Source organism: Squalius cephalus, assembly GCF_949319135.1.
Source record: "Squalius cephalus genome assembly, chromosome: 17".
NCBI classification, from domain to species: Eukaryota; Metazoa; Chordata; class Actinopteri; order Cypriniformes; family Leuciscidae; genus Squalius; species Squalius cephalus.
The window spans coordinates 22699706-22721891 of record NC_137138.1 but is presented as its reverse complement, the minus strand read 5'-3'; the positions used below and the strand labels follow the sequence as shown (position 1 = coordinate 22721891).

The window sequence follows — 22186 nt, the reverse complement described above, 5'->3', positions numbered from 1 at the left end:
ATAGAAAAAAATAGCTAGAGAGGAGATTTTGCTGAGCACAATATTACATATTTATTATATTTTTTTACTTATGTCATTAAATAATTGTTATTATAACAAAAATTGCATTATATTTAATTTCATTTGTTATTTTTAACCTTTAATAATACCAGCAGATTGGGCCCTCTATGTTTACAGCATTAGGTGAGATTATTTTTTTAAATAAAATTTAAAATAAACATGTATATTAGTCAATATTGAATCAAAATCGGAATCAAATCACAAGAATGGAATTGAAATCTTGAAATTTTTGTCAAGCAATAATAAAAACTGTATCCTACCAGTCATTGTACAATGTAAACATTGTAACATGTTGTCACTAAACTTCATAAAATTCTATTTAGTTACCAAATGTTTTGACAATCACAATTACATACCCCCCCCCCCCCCAAAAAAAAAAAACTCACTCCAAGCTAAACTCAAAAGTTGGCAGCCTGCTATCATATGTGGCAACCCTGCTATCATATGTGCTTCTTACAGTATATAGATTATTTGATACCATTGTTCCTGTAAATTTTCACTTCTGATCCAGAACTATGAAATTATTTACTATACAATATCATAGTAACAGGGTTGACAGTTTAAGATCGTCCCATAACGACAAACACAAAACAAACAAACAAAAAAAACAAAACCTTTTTAAGTCCAACTAAAGAAATTAGTTGTCCGTTTCATTCTACAAAAAAGTAGCTTGAATCGCTCTGCACCCAACCACTAGAATATGAAAATGTATTTTACTGTACCTTCTGATCACATTGCACAAAAGTGATGGCCTTCCTCAGTATTTTTGTCGTTTCCAGTGAAAATATCTCAAGATTCTTAAATCTAGATGCATTTACTGGAGATGCAAGTTGACAAAATATGAAGTCTTGTTTTCTGTGAAACTGATGAAAATGAAGTGAGTTTATGTTTTAAACAAGAACAAATATCTGCCAGAGGGATTAGAAAAATCATGATTTGTGTGATTTGACATCCAGAAAGTGTCCATATACTCGGTTTATAGAAAAATAAGGAGATGTAGTGGTAACCTAATGATTAAGCAAATGGCTGCTAATACAAATGACTGATTCAATCAGTAATCAGAAGTTACAGTAAGACCAGTTCCTCTCAATTATATGTGTATAACTTTTACTTAGTCTTCAGTTATATGTGTATAACTGAAGACTAAGTAAAAGTTGCCACAAGGGACAGGAGCTACTGACTGTAAATTGCTTTGAAAGAAAATGTTGAGCACTACTTTTAGAGGTTGTAACCATGAGATTTCCAAGCTGCAAAGAAAAGCGTTGCAAAATTGCTACAATGGGATATGTGCAAATAAAAAAAATGTCTGAAATGTTTCTTAAATGCTATATGCATGTACAGTATTTTGCTAACTGAATATCTGCATTAGTCCAATATAGTGTATTTAAAAGAACATTGTATAATGCGAAACAAACACGCACACGAAAGCAATATTTTAATCACTTCCTTTTCTGTGCAGACATGCTCACCATCTTGATTCAGAACGATGATCTCCTTCTGAAATTAATATTTCATATCAAGTTTTAACTGAGAACTTGAAAAAAGGAACACTTGAGTTTACAAAACCTGTTTTATTTGTTCACTCATATACTGCAAGCGGGTTTTTATTTGCGTCAAATCGTTCAAGTAAAATTAGTTTTATAGTGTAACTTGAGACTCAACAGGAATTTGTTTATGATACTTTGATAATATATTTTAAAATATACATTTTGAATAAAATATAAAGGTGGTTATAACGTCAGACAGTCAATCCGTATGGCTTCATCGATGCATTTTTACTTTCACTACGGTGATTTGCTGAGCTGAAGGGAGGATTCGTTGCAGTCCGATTCTTTTATCTCCTCAAAGTTCCTCACTACATCCTCAAGGAAACTCAGCACAGTCTTCAGATCCTCACTGCGGTCCAACACGGTCTCCTCGAGCGGGCCCTTCAGCCTGGTCAGTGTCTCGTTGAGCACCATCAACCCATCTTCAGGCGCAGAGTGATCCACCGCCTCCTCCCCTGCAGGACCGTCAACTCCGGCAACCAAAGCCACGTCCTTATCCCCAAGGTAACGAACCAGGAGGTCCTGTAGTACTGGCCTGGATTGGTCACTCAGTGATGACCTCAGCGCTGGAAGGTCCTCAGGCTGGCATAAGGACAGGAGGTGCAGGAGAGCACGGCAGAGCTGCGAGCGTAAACTAGCACAGTATCGATACTCAAGGAAGTCTTCCGTATCTTCACTGTGTTCCAGGGCCTGAGCCAAAGCTTGCCACACCTCGGCAAACTGGTCAACATCACCGTAGCAATCTCGCGTTGAGGGAACAGAAAGTGCAGCGGCGGATTTGATGCGGACTTTGAAGTTCTTGCAGGAAGTGACGACGTAGGACAGGGCAGAGTAAGCTTCCTTAGACCAGACAGCAGAACCTGCGAGGGAAGTGGTGTGTGTTAAGGTGCGTTCGCAACATGTCAGAATTACTGTAATTACCAGATTCTGACTTCTTGTAATTGCAAGTTTTACAAGGATGTGAACACTTTTTTTACTTGTACCATGTGACCACCGAAAAGCCAAAACATTCTAACTACCAACTCGTCAAATAAGGGGGATAGTTCCTAGAACTATTGGTGAAAGTACCCGCTTTTTGCTGTTTTCGCACCGCAGGAACTAGGAATGGTTTTAATTCTAAAGGCCTGTTCACACCGGGACGAATTTCGCGCGCGATATTCGCCGACGTTTAACGCCTCGTGACTAAACAAAGGGCGCCAATGTGAGTGTGCACACCAGCGCAAAAAACGGCACGCGTAAAAGCGTAATTTTTTTAAAAACGCCTCGGGTTCGTTTTTTTGGTTTGACGCGCCGCGTCAAAAACTATCCGACCAATGAGATTGCCGCTTTTGTTCACGTGTCTGGAGCTTCTGAAGTTACAGTAAAACACAACTTGGGGGACGCTCAAACACAAAACGGTCTTGCCGAGCACACATACGTAACGGCGAAGAAGATATACGCCAAGTAGCGTCTACACTGCCGGGAAGAAATAAGACGAGGAAGATGCAAGGCAAGATGAATGTAGAGCTGCTGGTCTCGTTGGTGTCGGAACATAAAGAACTATATGACAAACATGACAGCGACTACAAAAATCTTGATAAAAGAGAACTGTTATGGAGTGGTTTCTGTTTTACATTAAGCGCCATCTAATGTCAGGGAATGAATTTGCATGTTCACTCGGCTCATCGTCAGCGAAAATCGCTTGGGTGTGAACACAAAAAAACGCGTGGAAAAACGCTGGCGAATAACGCGCGCCGATATTCGTCCCGGTGTGTAGGACCCTTAAGAACGCTTTTTGGGGGAACTTAATTAGCACCTACTTCGGAGTAGGGTCTAACCCAGAACAATAGGAACTACCAGTGACGTTAGTGTACACGGATTGGATGAACGCATAGGAACCACCAGCACCTGCCATTTGTAAAAAAAAAGCTGTGTACACACACAGATTATAGCCTATATATTGACAAGGCAAACGCTAATACTTTTTCATTTACTGTCTACTTTTTATAACAGTTCTATCTAATAACGTATTAGACAGGACTGTTAGACAGATATTAAACCAATGAACACGGAGAATGCGAGTACTGTGTGCTCAGGCTCTGGCGTTCTCAGTGCCGTCAAAATAAAAGTCTGCTGCTCTGTCAAAATAAAAGTCACAACAAGTGCAGCTTACATCACTTCAGAGTTCCTACTGGAAGTGGGAATGCAACCAGGAAAATGAAACATTTAGTTATCAGGGAACTTGGTGGCTTGTTCCTATAACTAAGTTCCTAGAACTACCCAGTGCGAAAGGGGCTAAAAAGTACAAAGTGTTCTGTGTTCTGTTCTCAAAAGTGGTCACCGTGTCCATCCGCCGTAGATCCAGTGCACACATTAAAAAGTTGCAGCTCGAAAAAGCTTTGATTGTGAAATGGCATTGACTCTTGTGTGTCTCGTGACCAATTACGTCATGCTAAAGGGCCGGGTGTATCTTTTGAATTAGATATAACTGCGTGTGTTCATGGAATGGGATCATTTTCAGCCAAGGTTTGAAATGAACACCCGCCAACATGCCGTGGCGGGTAACGCATATCATCACACTTGCCAATTTGGTGGGTTCAGGTTGTGATTCGTAAATTATGTTCCCTAAAAGGAGCCTCAAACATTAGCAAAACAATGTGTAAAAAGGGTCGCACACGGAGAGAAAAGCTGCGCAGCGCCACTTCCTTAAAATTCGAACACATTGTAAATGACCGTAACCAGAAACCAGGTTTCTCATTGAAAGCAATGGAGTACCCTGCACACTAAAGGGGTTCCCTGTGTATTAAAAAGTGATGCCGAGGGGTCCTGACCAACCGTCAATATGTGACGAGTTGGGAGTGAGAATGTGTTACAACGGTTCTGTGTAGAAAATCGCACGTCGTCATCTCGTAATTACGGTAATTATGACATGGCATGGCATGACCGCAGCATTAGCTCAATGTCATGTGGTTACTTACTTGGCTAAATGAACCCACCCCCAATCCTCTATGATATTCTGATCTCTAGATGATGATTGACAAATAAAGCCCAAAGTATACTTCAGTTTTCACGCAAACACTTAGCATACAAGAACAGTTGAATGCAAAACCATTAAAAGTTTACTTCACTTGAAAGGGCACACTAGAAAGTTTCATCTAATTTTTTCCCAGTTTCTCAATTATTAATTATGAATGATAAAAATTGTCCTAGTTTAAACTAGAGGGTACTCAACTCGGGCGTCTACTGTTGTCTCCAGTAGTTTTTTTTTTCTCTCCATTGATTTTTTAACCATAAAACAATGGGCCGGGTCAGGGGTGCCACCTTGTGGACCAACTAATTATTGCACGTGTGAGCTAAGCGAAAGAGTATTAGTTAGAAAGAGTTAGAAAATTGGTGAACAATGCGCACTATACTATGCTTTGGACAAAATTTACGCCACACACACTGTGCGCTTACTAAAGTTGCGCGATTCTGGATAAATTGAGAATCACAATTTTTTTGTTTAAAAAAACTCAATTTTTTCCACCTACTGAAAAAAAAGTCAATTGTAGCCACCTACTGGTGTAACTTTGTCATTGATACAATCTTTATTTAATGCGTCATGTTACTTTCAAAAGTTGATTCGCTCTAATTTGATCGCTACTGTTTCAATCCGAACTATAAACTTTTATAAACAGTACTTCTGTAATAATTTTAATTATTGTAACACAGAAATAATTTTACTGTGAGGTTGAAAAGACTTTTTGTGAACCTGTTTCAGAAACAGCCATACCTACACATGACAAATGCTCTCTCTGGATCAGCGGCAGCATGAACACAGATCTGAATGTTCCGCTTAATGTTTAATGGACAGAATCGCTGTCATTTATGAACATGATCAGGTGGGTGTTTGAATCGAGATTGTGATCGTTTAACGATTAATTGTGCAGCTCTAATTCATTTGGTAAAAATAGTATACTTTGGGCTTAAGAGTGGCCATAATAAAAAAGTAAATGTACTTTTTTTATTAAAATGTTTAGAATTTTTTTTATATCATTATCAAAAAAAGTTTTTACTAATGAACTAATTCAATATCATGTGATGTAACCAAGTAAAAAGTCATACCATAATTTCCTTACACTTTAAAAACATGTGACAGTACACATCTTAATCATTATTTAAAAAAAAACATGTTTATGTATATTTTTCAAGGCAAAAACCTTATTATGTATTATTAATTCACAATTATTTTGTTTTCAGCGGGAAAAAAAAATCATTTGACTGGGTGGACAAAAGTTTTACAAATATTAATAAGCAGTGAAGGAGTTAACTTAACGCTTTCCTTTCAAGAATTTTATTCGTTTAAATGTTTTTTCTTCATTCTGATTTCAGGAAAGTTAGTTACATCACCCTGACCCAAATTTAACCCAAGAATAAGCAATAATAATAGTGATTTCTTCCTTAGAAAACACCACTAATCATTGCAAAATGTTTTTTTTTTTTGGTGTGTTCACTCACCTAGAGGCAGGCTGCGATTTCTGAAGGTATTGCCCAGTGCGTAGCAGGCGTTCCAGCGCACTTTCATGGTAGCATCTCCTCTAACCGTCTCGATCAGTGCCGTCATGGCCTCCTGCAGAGGCTGCTCAAACACAGGCTTTCCCAGGTGCACCGGCTGCAGGAAGTGAAGCAGATTCCCCAGCGCACGGACAGCATTGCTCTTTACCTGCGACACAGGAAACTCTTATCTTCTAGTTCATTCATTCTACTTACAGCATTACTCTACGGTACATTATGAAAACATGGCTTTTGTTTCTGCCCCTAATGAGGATGCAGCAATATTCAAAATGTAACTGATAAGCTGATAAGTAAATGTTATGGCTGATAACACCATAGATCGATAAATGCGCATTAGAATAGTAATTAAGAACTGAACTGTGTTTTAAATTACAGAAGTAATTAGTAAAGTTCTTTCAAGTGATGAATTTAAAGGAATAGTTCACTTAAATCATTTACTCACCCTCAAGTTGTTTCAAACCTGTATGAATTTCTTTCTTCTGCTGAACACAAAGGAAGATATTTTGAAGAATGTCGGTAACCAAACAGTTGACGGACCCCATTGACTTCCATAGTAGACATTCTTCAAAATATCTTCTATTGTGTTCAGCAGAAGAAAGAAATTCATACAGGTTTGAAACAACTTGAGGGTGAGTAAATGGTGACAGAATTTTCATTTTTAAGTGAACTATCCCTTTAAACTAATCTTTATGCATGAATGCACAGATTTACAGTTACAAAGCAACTCTTAAAGGGACAGTGTTATAACAGAGCAAGCACTCTTCAAGGAAAGGTGGTCTTTAATGGGTTAAATTAGGTAAATGTCCAGTTAAATGTCAATAAATCGAACAATACATATCCAATATCAATTGATAAAATAATGACAATAAAAAAACACTTTCAAATGGAAAGATAAAAGCTACACATAATTTAAAGTAGTTTAACTGCAGTCAACCTACTCTTCTGAAAGTTTTCGACACTAAAAGTAACAACAATAGCCAAGCCGTTTAAACTATATGTAAATATGCATTACTGGAGAAAAGTTTGTTTTTGTTGAAAGAAATGAATTCTTGTACTCAGGAAGGATGCATTAAATTGGTCAAAAGTGACAGTAAAGACATTTATAATGTCACAAAAGATAATATTTGATATAAATGCTGATCTTTCTCTTCATCAAAGAATCCAGACAAAAAAAACAAACAAAAAAACAACTGTGATAATAATAAGAAATTCTTCTTAAAGGTTGGGTAGGTAAGAATTGTCTAAAGAACTTTTTTTCAAATTGGCTTAAACTGTCTTTATATACCAATACATAATTAAAATGTAAGTACTTTGAAAAAGAGAGCATAAAAATTGAGTGACTATAGTGTATTTAATCTTCAAAAAACACAGCTCATTAATTCCTACCGGGACGAAACAAGTGATTGGCTTGCGCGACTGTCACTCTCCGTCGCCATGACTACCGTATTACTGGCTCTGCCCATAGATATCATATAAAGGCTAGATGGCTCGTCCGCGCTGCTGGCCAATGGAGCTCGACATCCGCACACGGCGGCCATCTTACGACAGGGTGCTCGCTCACTCATAACATGGTGCATGTACTTTTAAATAACCATAACTTGCTAAATTTTCTACCGATTTTCAAACGGTTTGGTTTGTTATAAACGTCAGAGATGTAGCTATTATACTGCATACATATGAATAATTATGTTCAAAATGTTTAAGCATTCAGAATTATAGCCACGTTAATAACGTTTGTAAGAAACCAAACCGTTTGTAAATCCGTCCAGATTTCAGCGAGATAAGAGGATTTGTGTGCGTGCTGCTCACTCACCTTAATTCACAGAGCCCTGTCCTAAGATGGCCGCCGGTGATGCCGGAAGTGACTCCGCCTTAAGACATCTAGCCTTTATATGATATCTATGGCTCTGCCCACGTGCGCGCAGTCGCGCACCCGTTTTTAGGTGGGAGTGAATGGAATTAATGAGCTGTGTTTATTGAAGATTAAATACACTAGAGTCACTGAATTTTTTATACTCTCTATTTCAGAGTACTTGCATTTTAATTATGTATTGGTATATAAAGACAGTTTAAACAAATTTGAATAAAAGTTTTTTTTTAGACAATTCTGACCTACCCTACCTTTAAGCAGCTAAATATATTTGACATTTAATTTGATAACTTTCAAGGTGAAGAACGTTGTAACATTTTCGCTTAAAATTTAAGTTTTTTTTTGGGATATTATCTGCCCTAATAAAACATCTTATTTTAACAAATGTCTCACTCTCTCCAAAACCAGTATATATCAGGCAGTCCTAGTCCCAAAATCTTAAATGTTTGTATCATTTAGCATAGTCACAAAATGTATTCGGCCTTGATACTTGTAGAAAGTTAAACATAAAGTACGTGTAAAAGACTTTTTGGCATCACTAATAAAAAATTGAAAACAAGTACCCACCCTGTCTTTATCTCCTGAAGCTTTAGTGGCAGATCTCAACATGTTCAGCAGCAGCATATCAGAGAACTCCTCCTGAAACTCCAGCCCCACCGACTGCCTGAACAACAGATGAGCAAAGGAAAACCATCAGTCTGCGAGGTTTATGGAGCAAACACATACACACAGACGTGACCGCTCTCACATGTTGACAATGAGCGTGTCGGTGAGGTTGCCGAGAGACCAGGCCGCCTTCGCACGGACGTTAGGTGAGCGGTCATCCAGAGCGGTGAGGATGGCATTAGCCGTGTCTGCCACAAACATCACATCCTGTGGTCATCAAAAAAATCAAGTTAAATCAATCATCCTTTTGAGATGCCCACTATTTTTTTAGTTGGATGAAGGTGGATTTACTTATAGTTAAACTTGTAAATGTATACATTTAACCCTCATCCTTCCCTCGCACTTTGTAACACATCTTTCCCTCGCGGGTCAAAATTACCCGAAGCCCTTAAACTATACTTAATTTTTTTATGTTTTTTATTTTATTTATCGTTACATTACTAGATTTGATCAATAAATAATAAATAAATAGTAATTTAAGCACATTCCTCACATTATTTCAACTTAAATTCAAAATAACTCAATTTCATGCACAACACTTTTAATTCAGCTCAAAATATCTTACATTGGGTGTTTTTGCCGACCTCTTGTGGAAAAAAATAATATTACATAATATTTCATGACTCTTGCCACTAGATATGGCCTTAAAGATGTATTTGGAGCAAATGAGCTCTTCCTCTGGGTCCTAAATTCAGTTTCTCTTCAGTATGCATTCAGATACACATGTAGACATTATAAAATATATTTTTTTAAAGAGGCTATATGCAACTTTTTCCCCAAAATAAATGTAACAATAGACTTTTTATTTGACCATTTAAGACTCAAACATCTCCTGATGAGCATACTGACACCTTGTCAGCTCACAGCGGGTGCACCTATAAGCCTGTATCCTATTTTTCCTATTTTCTGTCGGGTCGGATTTTTCGCGCGCTGTCTGCGGATGTGACGTCAAGCGCGTTCATGTTGTGTCATATATATTGCAAACAAACTTAGTTTCTCAAACAATATATGTATTTGACTGTTCTTACCTCTGTAAACATAATGTTGACTTCTTTGCAGAGGATGACTTGTGAAGTGTGCACGTACGAGTGCGCTGCGAGAGCGAGCATAAAGGAAGAGCAGTTCCGTTTTTTGGCCACAGGTGTCAGTCGCGAGTTTAAATTTCAGAAAATTGCATGTAGCCTCTTTAAAGTTTTAGCATTTTTAGTTTGAATTGTATACTGAAGCATTCCTAGCATTACATTAATTCCTAAGGGGGTCAAATTGACCAGCAAGGGAAGGATTGGTTACTTTTTTAAATTTCAACCACAAAACTTGTAAATTTCAACTTTTTTTTTTTTTTTTTTTTTGTGTATTCGTGGTTCAAGTGCGACAAAAGTCCTAGGGTCTTGGAATGACCCGAGGGAAGGATGAGGGTGAATGATTTGTACAAAATTTTAATATTATTAAAATAAAAATAACAATAAATTAAAATGAATGATTAAATAAATACAGAAATAAATAATTAAAAATGAGAAGTGAAGCTCTGATTATACGAGTAGGCTGATCCTGTACCTCTCTCAGGCAGGGAAAGAGGATGTAGACACCTAGAGCTCTCACCGCTGCCGACTTCACCAGAGAGTTCTCGCTGTACGTCAGTCCCAGCAGTAACGTGATACACAGCACTTGTGTCTTATCCTGCAGGCATTCATATGCGCAAATATATCACAAACACATTTTATAACTCAACTCCATGTTCCATCGAACGACTTCCTGAACACCTGGAAACTCAAGAGGTCAAACACACTCACGGGCAGCTGGCTGAAAGCCTGTGGCAAGATGGAGGAGATGGTGTCACACGCACTGGTCTGCAGGGTGGGATGCTGCTCGTTCTGTAAGGCACTGATCAGTGGACCACTCAAGACTTCCGACCAGAACTGAACCACCTGCAAATCATCAAGATAATGATCTTTGAATTCACTTTTTTTTCTACCACGTCACATACACCGTTTAAAAAACATAAAATGTTTTACTACCTGGCATACGGGCACAAGTTTGGCACTTTGTGGAGTGTTGGCATCAGCTCTGTACTGCTGGATAATGCCTGTTCCCAGTTCTTCCAGAAGCTTGGGAAAGGAACAGATAATAATAATAATAATAGCAATGTTTCCCTTAGCAAGCAGCAGTTATGAAACAGGAAATGACAAAGACAAAGATCTGGTACTTTAGCGCCATGAAGTTGCACGGATGGCTCTTGCTCAGCGAGACAGCGGGCACTGAGTTGCCCCAACTCCAACAGAGACGTCTGAGCCAATGAGAAGTAACCCTTAACCAGATGAGCCAAAACCTGAAATAAACCACAGACGAACAATCAAAGATAAAAATTTCAAGAAGCACAAATGCTCTTCACGAACGGACCACTCACCTGCAGGGCTTCAAGTCGAACAGGTGAAGGCTCCAGCGATGCTCCGCTAGACCCCCCCGCGTCACTATCAGAGTACGGTTCCTCACGAGGCTGCGTGACCAGACTCACGCACAGCTGTAACAGCCAGCACGGCCCCTCCGGACCCCCCTCGACCCCTCCTCCAGGAGACGAGGTACCGGGACGTCTCCAGTTGTGAGAGAGCTCCTGCGGGGTCCTGACGCCGGGGGTGTTGAGGGCCGATGTGGACCCGGGCTGCTGGAGGAGGAGCTGGATCTCAGGGAGGGGGGCTTGTGTTGAGACCAATGCACCGAAGAGGGTGAGACAGGACACGCGGACATTCACATCTAACATGGGAGGAAGAGACGGGATTGTGAAGGTTTGAACTGGATGAACTTTTAGCAATTATCAGGGCAAGCACTGAACATCTGGACAGGTTTAAAGGGTTAGTTCACCCCTAAATGAAACTTTTGTCATTTTACTCACCCTCATGTCATTTCAAACCCATAAAACTTTGGTTAAAGGGGTCCTAGATTATGATTTCACTTTTTTAACTTTAGTTAGTGTGTAATGTTGCAGTTTTAGCATAAACAACATATGCAAAGTTAAAACGCTCAAAGTTCAATGCAAAGGGAGATATTTTCTTTTACAGAAATCGATTTTTTAAGGACTATACGCACAAAAGCTTCTCCTGAAAGACGGAGCCATTCACATTTTGTCGGGATAATCTGTTGTTTACGGATCACAACTTGTAAGTATATCTTATTATATGTAGTTGTGTTTTCTTTGAACAGTTCCAATTATAAGCTTTATGTAGTTGCTAAGATAGATGTAAACAAAGGTCTAAGCTTTGTCTCCAATAGCCTGCTAATTAACATTACAGTATTGATGTAGTGTTTACTTTAGCTTTTGTAAGACTGTTCACTGGCCTTTAGGAAAATTATCCATGACTTTATGATCGATTACTGTTTGTATTATTATAGATTTCCGACAAATAGGATTAAATAGTGGATAACATCGTATTCGTATCTATAAGAAAATTACAAAAAAAAAACATTCCACTCTGAAACGTCCTGTGAAATCCGTGCTTGCAAAGTCTGTGCTTAAAATCCGTTCAGCACAATCCTCTTGTTCGTTAACATTGTAAGGGTCTGAATCGGGCTCAAAATGGTTCGAAATTGACGCCATCGTTAATATTTACATCTGAGTAGAGCTCACGGTTATGAAGGGCTGTGACATTTCCCGAACACACACTTAAAAGCTAACCAATCACAGCAGATTTTGTAATTTGGCTTCATCGAAAACGACAATCAACCAGACTGGGGAGAGAGGAGCCGTAATAATGTAAAATATGTGAAAAATAATGTGGTTTTTTGAACAATCAAGCATGAAAAAATATTCTAGTACACCCCAAAAACAAAATCAAGACTCTGGTCTGAAAATCTGGGTGAACTAAGCCTTTAATAGTACAACTGCAGCGTCTTGTAACAGTACCTCTGTGCCGTATATATGGACGGATCTGTTTCCACAGTGGGCTCAGCAGGCCCGGCCTGAGACGGTTATAGGGCACGTTGGACACCAGGTGTGCAAGGCACTGGAAGACAAAACACAAACCCTGTTCACAGACTCTTTGTGGGGAAAAACTCTTGCATGCCCTGGAAAAACAGCAAATGCTGACCAAACCACCTTATATTCCTCCAATGGAATATTTTTGTATGGATCATGTTCATAGTAATGATATAGTTGTGATGTTTTAGCAGAGTAACCACAGGTTGTAGCTGATCTGTGTCAAATGAATATGGGAGCAATTGGTAATTGCAAAATGGCTGAAGTAAGTTTTCAGGTCAAGCATCGTCCCGAGGGCACTGTATACGGTCTGTATTTTATATTATTATTTATAGTATTTATTAATATTTGTATTTTTCTTTTAGTTTTAGTTGAATTTTTAGTAATATTTGTTATGTCCTTCTGTCATTATTAATAGTTTTTTCATATTTCTATATAGCTTTATTTTTATTTCAGTTTTAGCTTGAATAATTTAACAACTTATTTCCACTAGTTGCCAAGGCAACATTTCATATTTAAGTTTTTCATTTAATATTTTTATTTTCATATATTAATATTTAATATACTTTCAATTACTGAAAGTGATTTTAAACCCTATAAAGTCTACTGTATAATTTTATACATTTCTAAGGCCAATTCAAACATAATCAAACCTTTGCAGAAAATCCTGTTGTACATAATCTACTACATGCCTTCTGTCGTCTGATTGACAGTTTATCATTTTTTTAGCAAGTAAAAGAGCTTTTAGTGTCATTTTAAAACTGTCCATCGTCAGGTCGTGGTACATGTGCCTTTTTGCCGTGAAATCTTTTCTGATTTTTATAAAGGAAATGTAAGAATCACTTTTGAATGTGAACATTTACTGGACTGAACCAACTTTTTTTCAGGTTTGCTTGATTAATCATACGTCCTTTAAAAAAAAAAAAAAAAAAAAATCATGTTAAAATGTGAGTTTCATATATCAGGCTTTTGAGGAACGTTTATTTGTACATCTCTCAATCATTATTATTATTTTGCATTGCACTGCATAATATGCCTTGCCCCCGAAAATAAAAACTACAGAGCTTTGATCATAAAACTAAGCATTTAAATATCATCTTATTAAACATAATATTGGGACGTTATAGTGACAACTGATATTTACATGCATTTTATGCAAGTAATCTGCTATACTGTTGTAAAGATCTTACTTTTTGGCTGAATAAATATCAACAAGCATATTTTTGCTCAGTTTGAGCCTCTGAAAAATACTGAGGTATTTCTTTCCTCCTCAAGTATGAGCTCCATATTTTCCTATATCATACTATAAGAGCCTTACAAAACCATTTTTTTTCTCCAAGTTTCAGTAAACTGTTATATTTCCAAACTGTTATTTCTTATGTCAGGCTGTACAGGGTTAATCATTTTAATTGTAGTTAACAACACTGGCATGAGCGTGTGTTCTGTTACCTTTAAGACCTGTGTGAGGGTCTGACAGGAGGACTCCGCTACGAGCGCTAGCAGCAAGCCGCGGTGCAGCTCTCTGACACTGGCAGCTAATGTGGCCGAGAAAGGAGTGAAGGCCTGGCGCGGCGCACTGGTGTCTTCAGCGGTGGAGAGGAACTGTCGAGAACCTTCCAGAAGAGCAGACAGAACCTGCAGAGAGCCTGCTCGCACCTAGGAGCAAATGGAGTACGTCAAGAGCCAAATATGGCTGATGTCAGAAACTAAATGGGCAACAGTTGACTTGCGTTTTACCTTTGGGGAGGGGTCCTTTAGGGCTATGGTCAGGAGGGTAAGAGGAGGAGGGCCTCCAATCCCAGGAGCATCTGGAACAAAGGAAGACCAGTAGCCGTAGAGGATTCGTTTCTCAACACATTTGACCACAGCCAGGAAGCACTGAAGCGCACTCTGCCGCACACGTGCTTGATACAACCTAGACGAGAGAGAGTGACCAACATAAACACGTACACATTCACATCCATGTCAAAAAAAGTGTTGTGTAAGAGAAGAAACATAGTATCAGACACTTAAGACATGCAAAAAAGTAGTTATTTATAATAACGACAATAATAAAAATAATATTGATTACAATTACTGTGAATGATTAAATTGTTATTTATTGTTATTAAATGGCCTATTTTAATTAATAATAATAAAATGGTAATGATTTGTTGTACAATATACAATTGCATAATCATAAAAAATATGATTAAATGCATAGGTTTTTATTGTTGTAAGTACTATTTAGTTTTTCAATTACTATTACAGTTGTGTCAGAGCAGAAATACAGTATCAGTTAATGAACAATTAAAAAGTTAATATAATAACAACCATAATTAATAGTAATATTAATGTAATATGATAACTAATGTGAATTATAAATTATTAAACATTGATTAAAAGTAGGGCTGTCAAAAGATTAATCGCGATTAATCGCATCCAAAATAAAAGTTTGTGTTTACATAATATATGTGTGTGTACTGTGTATTATTTTGTATATATAAATACACACACATGCATGTATATATTTAAGAAATATTTGCATACATATACTGTATATATTTATATATAATTTATATTATATATAAATATAATTTTTTTATATATAAATTACACATTTTTCTTAAATATATACAAGCATGTGTGTGTATTTATATATACAAATTTAATTATACACAGTACACACACATATATTATGTAAACAAACTTTTATTTTGGATGCGATTAATCGCGATTAATCTTTTGACAGCCCTAATTAAAAGCTTATGCATTGTTATTTAATTAAATTAATAATTATAAATACATACATAAATACAAAATTAAACAAGAAAAATCAGCATATCTGTTACTGGACACTTAATCACATACACATAATCAGTATTAGTCTTAAAAAAAAACAAAAAAAAAAAAAAAAACTCAATCTCTACATAACGCATGAAAAAAAGAAAAAGAAGAAGCATATTTAACCATTTCTGTGTCTTTTTCTAGGTCATTTACTACCTGTGAATGTATTATTTGACCTAATAATGTAAGAACAGTTTCCTGGCATTAGTGGTCCGAGAGTCATACCTGAGTTTGGACTGCATTCCTCCCTCAGGGTCGGAGAATTCAGAGTCAGAGCTCCCTTTCTTCCAGGAAGGGTAGAGCTGCGGAGTCACTCCTGACGCTGAAGTAACACTCGAGGACTGAGAGCCGAGAGACCAACCGCTCTGATCTCCTCCAACTCCCGCAGATTTAACTTCATCACCCTCTCCTTCCTCAGCATCTCTCTTTCCCTCGGCTCCAGCTTTCTTCCCTTTCCCACGAGACTTACGCTTCTTGTTCTGTTGGGACTAAAGTAGAATTTTAGAGTTTTCCTCTTATGGTAGATCATACAGTTACAGTCTGACACACGTACATGACCCGAATGTTCTTGCCACCTACCCCTGCGTTTTTTTTCTGCACAGCTGAGTCTTGTGCGGGTTCAGGTTTTGCAGCGGAAACAGTCTCGTACTGAGGGAGAGGAGCGGGGTACAACACCTGTGGCATTTCCACACTTACTCCTGGCAGCCCATAGAACATGAATCTCTGCCAAGGACACAATGAGACAATTATCAGCGATGATACAATTAGCTTCCCTGCACTTATCAACTCAGCTCCCTTTTGAACTGCATTACCAATCTGTAAATCTACACCTTTAAAACATGGATAGAACTACACAATGCATACTTTGAGCACAGCCAATAAGGTGCCCAGATCCTGGTTTGGAACGGCTTTCCATTTTCCACCATTTAGAAAATACTGCATTCCCTTCAGAGCACTCTGCAATAACTGAAACAGAAGCAATGGGAAACTTTTAGAGTACACAAATAAGAGAAAAGATGAATAACCAACAGTTTGTCTAAGCAACCAAAGTGGCTTGAGTGAAGGTGTGGTCACATTTACAATTTTGCAGAGAAAATCCATTAATTTCAATAGGAATCCATTCATCCAGGAAACATTTCCGCACGCAGATTTTACACACATTCAAGTTGCCATGAATTTGCCACATCGACCAGCAGAAAGTTACTTGGTTTGAAAGTGACAGTGTGAGTTTTGCTTCACACACTGTTACACTATTGACAATAGAAATTGGACTTTGTCTACTTTGGCTAATGTGACCGCACCTTGAGTTCTAGCAGCGTCAGAAAACATGCAGTACTGACTGAACAGAAGACAATGTCCTCCACATCAGGTGGTTTGGGAGACTGCAGTGTCCGCAGGAGGATTCCATAGCACACACCTTTATAGGGCTCCTCTAAATACGGCTGACCCGGAACACTAGCACACAACCAAATCGACATTTCACTGTAAAGGCCTGTTCACACAAAGAACGATTATGACTTTAATAACGATTATAACTCCACAGTTAGCCATTGACTTCCATAGTGTGAAAAAAATATGGTAACACTTTACAATAAGGTTCATTAGTTAACATTAGTTAATGTATTAAATAACATGAACTAACAATGAGCAATACATTTGTTACATTATTTATTAATCTTTGTTAATGTTAGTTAATACAAATGCAGCCGTTCATTGTTTGTTCATGTTAGTTCACGGTGCATTAACTAATGTTAACAAATACAACCTTTAATATTAACTAAGATTAAAACATGCCGTAGAAGTATTGTTCAATTTTAGTTCATGTTCATGTTATTGTAAAGTGTTACCAAAATACTGTGGAAGTCAATGGCTACCGTCAGCAGTTTGGTTACAGACATTCTTCAAAATACCTTCTTTTGTGTTCAGCAAAAGAAAGAAAAACATACAAGTTTGGGACAACCTGAGTGCGAGTAAATGATGACAGAATTCTCATTTTTGGGTGAACTATTCCTTTAACTCTGCAGACGAGTCACTCTGATTTTTAAAATTGTATTAATAGTCAATAATAACAGATTGTTGAAAAAACTGAAATGAACGGATGCATGATATATTGGTTCCATATCAGTAATCAGATGATATTTGAGCTGATTTTTTATTTATTTTGATTGATATCAGCTGATACTTAATATTTAATTGCGCATGCTCATTTAATCTATTTTTACATTGAGACTGCCATCATCTAACACTCAAAGTTCATTTTTAAAAACAGTATAATACATAATAAATATTAAATACAGTATTAAACACTGTTAAATGTAATATTATGAAAAGCAAATCTAAAAAAAACGAATATCCATTTATCATCATTAAAGGAGAACTCCGGTCAATTTTAACATTGAGCTCATTTTTTTGTACATTTGGAGTGCTGTCAGTACAGAGAACAACGACAAAAATCGGTGTTGCCTACACCGTGTTATCCTCTTTTTAAAATTTGCACCCTGTTGACTTCAATGGGGCAATATTTAAACCTGCTTTTAGCCTCTTAACATCCTTGATGTGTCATTACAAGTGCACAGGTCATGTGAGTGATTCCTTCAGAGTGAACACGGGTGAATCTGACTGCAGTAGATGTGAAAGAAATGGATAAAAATGATGTTATTTAAGTCAGCGCAAATACCTGTATTTACATCCTGTTTTCGGTTGAAGTCCAAAGTAGTCGATTGCCGAGTTCACGTGCGTGATCATAGGTAACTAAACCTATGCGCGTGAACTCGGCAATCGACTACTTTGGACTTCAACCGAAAACAGGATGTAAATACAGGTATGTGCGCTGGCTGAATTAATATCACTTTTATCCATTTCTTTCACATCTACTGCAGTCAGATTCACCTGTGTTCACTCTGAAGGAATCACTCACATGACCTGTGCACTTGTAATGACACATCAAGGATGTTAAGAGGCTAAAAGCAGGTTTAAATATTGCCCCATTGAAATCAACAGGGTGCAAATTTTAAAAAGAGGATAACACGGTGTAGGCAACACCGATTTTTGTCGTTGTTCTCTGTACTGACAGCACTCCAAATGTACAAAAAAATGAGCTCAATGTTAAAATTGACCGGAGTTCTCCTTTAATATTTAAATGTAAAAAAAAGTGAATTATTTTTATTTAAATAAAATAGAGTCACTTGTCCCAAATGTATTAACATTTAAATTAATCATTTGATACAATGTACTACTTATATTTGAAAAATAACTGCAAGTAATTAATTACAGCTATAATTAATTTCTGTAATTACATCTATAATTACACTGTTGACTCTTTCAATAACCCAAATAGTGTATTGTAATTCATTAGTAATCATTTACATTTTCTTACCAATGTAAGGTTAAAGACAGTGCATATGTTGTGCTTGTTAGGGTGTATGTAGGAACACAAGTCAAATACTAATATGAAACAAAAAATGCCAATAGGAACACAATACTTTTGTAACTTAAGGCTGGAATAAACTACACAACTAAAATATGAACAGATTTTAAAACACTAGACATCACACACTTGTCGGCTTCATAAATGGTTAAAGAAAAACACTGGGTATCATACACTTGCTGACTGAGGATCACACACTACCAGACTTTCAAGTCTACCGGTCAGAAGTTAGGAATAATTATGATTTTTTGGATGTTTTTCAAAGAAGTCACCAAAGTAAAATAGTGAAAACAAAATGTGTTCTTAAATCGGCTGAAAATATCAAACACGTTTGATCTCCTCCGACTGGATGATCATAGTCTGAAGCTAAAAAAATTAAGTTTATGTGATTACATTTTTTCAGTGAAATCTGTCGACTCCGATTGCACAAAATCGGCAGACTGTCTCTGACATTCAGCAACTTGCGTCGAAAAGTGGTGTGGTGTATTACACGGGACATGCCTCACCTGAGACACAGATTAGCTATGCAATGCACAGCAGAACGGCGCAGCTCTATGTCGGGCTGAACGGGGTCACCATAGCTCACCAGAAAACCACTCAATCCAAGGAGATCTGGAAGATGCTGGAGAGGATTACACAATTAAGATGATTAGATTATTAACATCATAAACAAAAAATAAGTGCGAGTTGTCAGATTTGTCGCTCCTACCCGTTGGCATTTGGATCCATTGCCATAGACCAGTGACGAGAGGGCGAGCAGCACATCCGGGTGAGTCCATGAGCTGCAAGTGCGCAGAGCACGAGAGCAGTACGACACCAACACATCAAGTGTGTGCTCATCCACTATTACCTGGAAGGAGAAAAGCAGGATATTTTTCAGAAGATTGTGCCTCTTGATAAGAAGCCATATATGGCCATAGTGTAAGTACCTGAAGCTGGTTTAGAAGCTGATGAATCAATTGGCACAATTTGATGAAGAGATGCTCTTGGCTGAGAGGAACCAGACGGCTTGCTTGCATAAGCATCTCACAAACAACCTGTGAAAGATGACAGGTGGTCATTTAAAAAGCCATTTTGGACAAACACTACCAATGATTTATGCCCTCTCACAGACTCATTGAGATTATTTGGAATTGTAGGAATGAGCTATTTTTTTGTACATATTTATTTATTTTTATTATTTTATATGTATTATTTTATAAAATTTTCTATTATTTAATGCATGGAAATATGCATATGTACACACGTTCAAATATACATGTACTGGTCAAAAAATGTAAAATAGTTTTTAATGTTTTGAAAGAAGTCTCTTATGCTCACAAAGACTGCATTTATCTTTGTTTAAAAAAAATGTTTAAATTTAAATTAACTGTTTTGTATTTTAATATATTTTAAAATGTATTTTATTCCTGTGAAGACAAAGCTGAATTTTCAGTATCATTACTCCAGTCTTCAGTGTCACATGATCCTTCAGAAATCATTCTAATATGCTGATTTGATGCTCAAGAAACATTTATTTTTATCAATGTTGAAAACAGTTGTGCTGCTTCATATTTTTTTTTAAACCGCGATACCCCACTTTTGAATGGTAGTGTAAATAATATAATATATATATATATATATATATGTGTGTGTATATATATATATATATATATATATATATATATATATATATATATATATATATATATATGTGTGTGTGTGTGTGTGTGTGGGTGTGGGTGTGTGCTTTTATTCAGCAAGGATCCATTAAGTTAATCAAAAGTGGCAGTAAATAGTTTTATAATGTTACAAAAGCGTTCAAGCTCAAATAAAATGTTGTTCAATGAACTTTCTATTAACTGAATCCTAAAAATATTTTGTGCACTGAAAATAATAAAATGAATTAATAATTGAGCACTAAATCCTATTAGAAGGATCACGTGACACTGAAGACTCGAGTATTGATGCTGAAAATTCAGCTTTGTCTTCACAGGAATAATGCATTTGCATATATTTATCTTGATATACAACTGTCTGCTCACTTCTTCGAACGTGCATGTTTTTGCGTAATTATTTGTATAATGATACATTTTGGAATAATAATTTGCAAAGGTTGTGTCTCAAAACCTGTCTACCTAGGCAGCATGTCTGAGCATCCTAGGCCATTAGATTCAGGCAGACATCCAAGCGATGCCCAGACATGTAACGTTAGTCTATGTAGGGGACTTACAATGTTTTGGGAGCTTGTCTGAGCTTGACAGCTTTAAGAAAAACAGCATAAGTCTGATCCTACCTCTGGATGAATGTTGTCATGGTTGCTGCTGCTGTAGTTTTCTGAGATGAGCTGGTCGAACAGTAAATTGAGCTCAGTTTTCAGAGTCGCGCTGTCAGACGGTCTCAGAGAGCGGAGTTTCTCATAGCAGCGACTGATCTGATCCTGCGCCTGCGCAGAACCGTCCAGCTCATGCTGAGACTTTGACTGAGGGACAAACCTTGATGTGTCGGGCGAGGCGGACTGAAATCCCTGTGTGTTGCGATTAGAAGGAAAACTTAAGTTCGTATCAAAAAACGTTACCTTACCGGCCATCTTTACGGGGTCAAAATAGCGGCTTTACTATGGTAACCAAGAACCACTTCCGCGGTCAATCGGAAATCGTCATTTATAAATGAAAAGTCTTTTACAATTTATTCCAAACGTTTCCTATGAACTTTCCATAGCATCTATGCTGGTTAGCTAGCTACCTAATATTATCTATAGGTAATTTATCAGTCAGTCATACTAAATTTATTTTTTGCATGCCCTACATTTGTGTGGAAAAAAGGTATAGTATAAATGTTACAATAAACTGCGTTAGTAAAGCAGGTCTGCAGGAAAACAACTTATCTGAACAACAGTAACATATTATTTATATTTTTAGGAAAACAGCACAAGCACAGCTGTCGGCATCTGATGCAGACCACCAAATAAAATTCTACCAAATAAGCCTCTTTGAAGTTCAAGACAACTTGGGTTGTGCACTTTCTCAAGGCAGTTTGCTCTCTACCTTTTTTAAAACGCGTTTCCACTACTGTAACGTTATACACACAGGTTATTTGTGCCACAGTGCACATATTCAACTAATTGACAATGAAACTATCATCTAGGCTGACTGTTACACTGCAAAATCCACTAATCTACTAATAATTATATAGTTTGGGGGCAAAATCAGCCATCATTATTTCAACGTATTTTAAACAATTGTGTGTAATTGAAGTGGAATTCCTGGTGAAAAACTACATCACCCATGATTCTACAGAGAAATCTCCAC

The 22186-nt window shown here is 37.2% G+C and overlaps 1 protein-coding gene across 3 annotated transcripts; it reads right to left on the bottom strand.

Annotated features, from left to right (window-relative positions):
* Positions 1-1613: 1613 nt before the first annotated feature.
* Positions 1614-21511, bottom strand: heatr6 (HEAT repeat containing 6). 3 transcript variants are annotated; one of them, XM_079846654.1, is made up of 20 exons: positions 21172-21511; positions 19826-19933; positions 19606-19746; positions 19403-19518; positions 16810-16924; positions 16334-16435; positions 16049-16192; positions 15695-15957; positions 14381-14558; positions 14093-14299; positions 12572-12671; positions 11081-11424; positions 10880-11002; positions 10692-10781; positions 10467-10601; positions 10231-10353; positions 8759-8883; positions 8578-8674; positions 6084-6288; positions 1614-2467 (listed from the first exon to the last, which is right to left on the bottom strand). In XM_079846654.1, exons 1-20 carry the CDS (start codon positions 21463-21465, stop codon positions 1845-1847), a joined length of 3633 nt encoding a protein of 1210 aa, XP_079702780.1. In that variant the 5' UTR covers positions 21466-21511; the 3' UTR covers positions 1614-1844. The 3 variants fall into 3 exon arrangements, with proteins under 3 accessions (XP_079702780.1, XP_079702781.1, XP_079702782.1); XM_079846655.1 differs by having other exon boundaries at positions 15695-15948; positions 21172-21500; XM_079846656.1 differs by lacking the exons at positions 19606-19746; positions 19826-19933; positions 21172-21511 and having other exon boundaries at positions 16810-16961; positions 19403-19482.
* Between the last annotated feature and the right edge of the window lie 675 nt (positions 21512-22186).